The following is a 6,000-nucleotide window of genomic DNA, read 5'->3' on the forward strand; positions in this document are numbered from 1 at the left end:
TATATGCGCCGTCACACAGCCATCTCCCTCGTCGTTGTCATTACACCATTGCACGTATATCTCGAATATCCCATCTGCCTTAGCATGACGACAAAAGAGAATCATTATCACTCGTTGCGCGTTTGTCATCATTCACCACAGTTGGCATGCGCCTGCTAGCGTATTAGACACGTCTCTCGCACACGGGAACGCACGATGCTTATCATTTTTCTTTTCTCTCTCACGTTTTCCACGCGTGCGAGCGCGCACACATTGAAACCGCGCATATTCCCGAGCACGATAAACTGCACTCTCATGTGACCACAATGTGAGAAACAATAAGTCCGATTATCTGTTTGGAAACTGGAGTAACGCGAGCTTGTTTTACACTTGATACCATCAATTTGCGCAATTACATTATTTAACGTTCACATCAACGTTCAGACGTGTCTCGCACATTTGCTCTGAGATACTTTTAAGAAAATTTTCTCATTATCCGAATACTCTAGAGGAGGAACAAGACATAGAGCACGCAAGTGTTTCCAAACAGACGACTTTCGTTTCGCGCTTTCGTTCGCGGAACAAGCAGACTGTCTCACGTTCGAATTTGTACAAAAAAAAAAAATCAAGGGATTAACCACGCAAATCTCCGTTGACGAGACGATCTCAGGTACTAAGAGCACAGCTTTTTTGCTTGGCTTCCAGGTCGAGTCTGTGAAAACAGGAAACAAAAGGGGTGAGATAAGGGAGAACGGTCGGGGGTGAGAACGCTCTGGGGGTAGGGTGCAAAAATTGTAAAAAAAAAAAAAAAAAAAAACCGCGCGGAAGTGAGAAGGGCACGGAAACGGGAAACGTGGCATGATCGGGTGCGAAAAGGTGCAAAGTCAGGATGCTCACGATACAGCGCACGGAGTCGTTGAGAGGGGGAGAAGGCTGCAACCCTCCCGGCACGCATTTGCTACCTCCTGTCGCGCCCGGGGGTGCTTCCGGATGGAAGCCCGCCGAGAGAAGCGTCTCCTTCAATCGAGACGTCCACGTGAAGAGGATCGGTGAGTCCAGGCAATATCACACCACATACAGACTGCGACATATCCTGCATATGTATGCGGAGCGAGAGAGATCGAGAGTAATGGCGCTGCTTGATTCTTCGGGAGTTTGCACATTTCTTGATTATATAAACTTTGTAGTAGCGTCCCCCCGAAGATGTTCACAAAATCGGTACAATCAGAAAATTCAAATCTCTTTAAACATTGAAAGAATTTAAGTTAAATTCTACAAGCTGCCGGCGGGGCGAATTTCGGTCGGACCCTTCGTCTAACAGTACATGGTCCACGCGCGCGAGGTCCAAGTACCGTTGCCGAATTAAAATCTGATAAATGCGAAGCTTACGTGACGTCGTGTTCACAAGGACGATCTTCCGGTACAATATTCGCGGTGCGTTACACGTTATACGCGGTCAGAATTTAATGTAACTATAAAAGTGCACGCGCGCGCGTTCTCAGTTAAGATGAGAGAAACAAAAAATGTGCGCGAAACGATTTTTTATTCCGCGATGTGGCACGATGTCTTGTATTTCGAAAAAAAAAAAAAAAAAAAAAATTACGAGTCGGCTCTAGAGAGCGATCCCAGATTGTGGAAATTATTCCCGGCGTCTCTTCTTCTCTCATTCTCCTGCTAGCCGCTCCAGCGGCGATCTCGTCTCTCGCGCGACCACCGTTTCTCAGAAGCATCCCGAGGAGCTGGAAAATTATGCGCGCGACCGTGCGAAATTCCTCTGCCGTCGCGTTTGATCTTGTCGAGATGTGAACATAAAGCGCGCGCGAGACAAAGATGTGAGAAAGTTCGAAAGTTGTACAAATTTAATTACACGCGCACAATTGCAAATAGCGAAAAATATATTAATTCTCTAATTACGTGTTAATTATCACATCACAGAATTGATATGCAATCGTGAGAGAGAAGATTATTTTGGTTTTTTCGATTGCGAATTGTATTAATGCGACCGAACGCACCCAAAGCGAACACGTCAAGCAGCGTCATAGCGCAACGTGCTATGTAATTCGCCTAACTTTTTTGTGTCTAACTTTTGCAGTACTCTCTCGATATCAGTGTGTGATAACACTACTCATAATCAGCAGAGCCTGGCCGCAGACTAACGGCACGACAAAATAATCGTTACGCTATCGATCTGTTTGTTTTTCTTTGCGTTTGTGTTGTCTAATATCAATAATGGCATTTTAATTGTATAGCTAATCGATCGCGTAACAATAACCTTGACCTCCCTCCCGGAAATGATGGCGGCGATCTCGATGACCTTGACACTGTCGAGAGGAAGGTCAGCGAGCCGTGGCCATCTTGCATCCGAGGAGTGACGACGATTTCATTTCAAAGACGCGCGTCTTCGCTATCTCTCGCAATCTTCTTAATGCAATATGTAGGATTGTAATGGTTTATTGGTGTGTGTTTGCGCAGGACTCAGTTATCATCCTCTTTTACTGGCTAATTATTAATTTATTAATTATATTAATAATATATATGACCCCCCTTTCTCTTATACCACAAACGCGAAAAACAAACGTTCTTTGAGTTAATCTGTCTATCGTTTTTTCCTGCAAGTTCTTATGTCATACATTTTGTATGAGTTCAGCTTCGCAAGTAAAAGTGAGAAAGCGAAAAAAACAAAAACAAAAAAAAAAGAAAATGATTACCAACAAAGTTGCACAACCGATCTGTTTCCAGGTTGCGGAATCGCGCGCGATCATTATATTACGGCTGGGTCACGTAGATATACTAAAAGCGGTGTACCGAGAATACCGCGCTTCTATCTTGTTTATGCGCAGTTTCAGGAAAGCAACTTAATATGCCACACACTACGAGTGCGCGGGCAAAAGTGTACGGGGATAAACGCGGCAGATAAAGCTAAACGCAACGAACCGTCGCACAAGTTACGATCGTTTCCGCTTTCCGCGTGTATCGCAACACGATAATCAAAATTAATTCGAATTCTTCGCATTTTTTATCGCCAACCCGATCGTTCGTGAGATTGCTCGTAAAATATTTCGTACACTCAAATCAGACGGATGTCGAAGATATATATATATATATATATCTTTTCCTCGTGGTTTTTCTTCCAAACTCTCTTGGACAAAAGAAAGAAACATTTCGATCGACAAGGCGGAGTGTCAACGTCGCGATCGGACACGCGGTCGACGAACTCTCACCCGCTCCGCTCACTTTTTGCAATGAGACGCGAGCAACAAAAGTACACACGCTTCTCCCGGTACAATTTACCGCGAAATCACGATAATCGAGTTGAGGGTCGGGAGAGCGTAATTAAATTCGGATATTTATTATCGCGCGGGTTATTCCCTCGATGGTATCGTCGGTCAGTGGAGTAGTGATTATGAGAGAGAGAGAGAGAGAGAGAGGGGAAGAAGTTATCTGCTTCTCAAAAATATTTCTACACGCGTACCTATGTATGTGTGCGATTTATGTGGAGATTCTTAGAAACTCTACTAGAAATGTGTACATTTCTCTAGTAAAGATACTTATCAACGGTTCGGGGTGTATCAGAGAAAAGTATAGGAAAAGAGAAGTGAAAAAAAAAGAACTTTTTTTGTATTAATTAACAATATTGATTTGCATCATCTGTCTTCTGTCAATTTTTTTTTGCCAGTCAAAAATCGCTCGGTAACGATCGAAGAACGGTCGAAACGGAGCGCCGACTTCGTGCCGCGATAAAAAGTCTCATACTGGTTGCATTAGCGGTCGCACCGTATTTCTTATTATCCGGCGCGAGGTGTGTGTTTCTTATTATCCTCCCTTTTCCTTCTTTCACTTTATCTTTCTCTCTCTCTCTTTCTCTCTCTCTCTCTTTGCCTTTCCCTTCTTGTCGTCAATGCGGGCGGTCTCGGGAAGTCAGCCTAGTTGGGTGCAGCATTGCGTTCGCGCATGTGCCTCTCGTCCAAGCTTGTTAAGGGGCCCCTTGTGTCGTCCGCATTATCCCGCCTGCCGGCGTTTCCTGGATCGTCGCGTGCTCCGCGATCGCGGAGAGAGAGAAAGAGAGACCAGCCCCAACCCGTTGGCGGATGCGTGCGTGCGTGCATGTATATATATATATATATATGTGTGTGTGTGTGTGTGTGTGTGTGTGTGTGTGTGTGTGCGTGTGTGTGTGTGTGTAAAGCATGTGTGTGTATGTGTGTACGTAACGAGGTGTAATACGCTTCGCGATCGCGCTGCGATCTTCGTTAGATCGCTAATGGACGCCGCACGGAAATCGCCTCGAGATCCGCGCGCTCCGAGAAATTGATTGTTATTCGCGAAACAAGCTCGAGCTCCGGTCTTCCTCTCTTCTTGTACCACCTAACTGGTTAAACAGTTAATTACTTGCTGCCAAGGTGGCAAATATCGCGTTAGAATTCCTCTCCGCGATGTGGAAAGAGGATAGTCTAGATTAAATACACTTGTAATTTTTACGTGATAACGCGAGGATATACTCTCTTACTATGTATCGGGTTGTGTACGCGAGAGCAGCGCAAATATGAGGAAGTAGTTAAAGCATCTTAAAGAGAGCACAGCGAGAAAGAAAGAGAGAAGCAACAATGTAAGAGATCGCGTATCAAGAAGACCTCGTGTGTAAGCCGCCGTCATTAATACCGAACGAGCTCGTCTTCCCTTCTTGTCTGAGAAATGGCAACGCGATTAATCTCGAATTAGCAGCGAATATCGACAAGACGGACTCAAAATCACGTTAATTCTTATCTCGCGACACACTCCTGTGTGTTAAGTTTGTAAAAGAATTTTACCACGTATAATTTCTCTTTTCTGTGTATGAAATCAAATAATCTATATTTTTAACTCTTGTTAAATAACTGTTTTTAACTCTAATTTTGTAACTGTCACTTTTTTCTTTTTTTCTTTCTTTCTTTTTCTCTCTCTCTCTCTCTCTCTCTCTCTCTCTCGACTTGTATTGCCACATTGTGAAGCCTTTGTCTTCACGGTTGCGTGTCGAGCAGCCTTAAGGTCTCGAACGACCGACAGAAACGAGGAAGTGCCGGGGATATCGGACGGGACCGAGTCGAGAACGTGGGGTCGCACTGGCATCGCTTTTGCGAGCTCTTATAGAGGAAACGGGGGAAACGTATGTTACCAGGGATGAAAGGTTACGGAGGTGAGACACGTACAGATTATGGGAATACAAATTAGCGCGACTCAGTCGTGAACGTAAATAAACTTAACGCATAATCTGTCTAATGGCGATTCGGAAAAAAAAAAAAATGCAGTAAAATCCTCTCGGAATGAGTTACACCGATCAAACGTAGGTTATAACTTTCACCGTAAAGAAATTTGATTGAACTTTCGTTCAATCGATTGAACGGCCAATTAGAAATCACGAAGAATCACACAACAAACTTATGAGGATTCAACGAGGCTTCTAATTAGATTTTTTTCGCATTTTATTTGCCATTCGGATTCGCGATTTGCGGAAGACGCACGCGTTGATCGCAACCGCAGGTCATCAAAGTGTCTACGAAGAAAACATTCCTCTCGCAATTATGACATCATGCGCTAAAATCATTCATCAGTGTCAACGTGAACCGCCGTGTTTTTTCCAAGACGTTCGTCGCCGGTGATCAATCTTCGGAAATTAGCTTTGCTTGTGTAAAATTCTCGCTCGATAAAACTCAAAGGACAAAATAACGGGGTGGAGGGGAAAGGGGGAAAAAACCATAACATACGAGAAGTAGAAATTAACGGAAAATAATGCGAAGTTAACGAGGATATTGTACGACCGATAAATTTTCATTCCGTTTCGATCCGTGGAGATAAAATTGTACAGTTATTGTCCTCTGAAACTGCTCCGCGCGCGCTAACGAGAAAACTCGCGTGTCAAGAGCGAGGATGTTTCAGGAAAGGTGCGGCAAAAGGAGAGAAACTAAGTCGTTGCACTTAGCGGCGGCCGTTTTGTTGCAACTCTCGGACTTGCTTCTCTCTCTCTCTCTCTCTCTCGACTTGTAT

At 44.2% G+C, this 6,000-nt stretch overlaps 1 protein-coding gene across 3 annotated transcripts in view; it reads left to right on the top strand.

Moving 5' to 3' along the window:
- Window positions 1–6,000, top strand: part of LOC109864240 — a 211,369-nt gene that overhangs the window by 129,346 nt on the left and 76,023 nt on the right. For 2 of the 3 annotated variants that reach the window (XM_020445267.1, XM_020445268.1), the window contains exon 2: window positions 685–1,028. The exons of the other annotated variant lie outside the window; for it this stretch is intronic. In XM_020445267.1, coding sequence (XP_020300856.1) covers window positions 869–1,028 — 160 coding nt within the window. In that variant the 5' untranslated portion in view covers window positions 685–868. The remainder of the gene's footprint in view (window positions 1–684; window positions 1,029–6,000) is intronic. 3 annotated transcript variants of the gene reach the window in all.

This window comes from Pseudomyrmex gracilis, unplaced genomic scaffold, assembly GCF_002006095.1.
Source record: "Pseudomyrmex gracilis isolate BER0280 unplaced genomic scaffold, ASM200609v1 scaffold_18, whole genome shotgun sequence".
NCBI lineage: Eukaryota > Metazoa > Arthropoda > Insecta > Hymenoptera > Formicidae > Pseudomyrmex > Pseudomyrmex gracilis.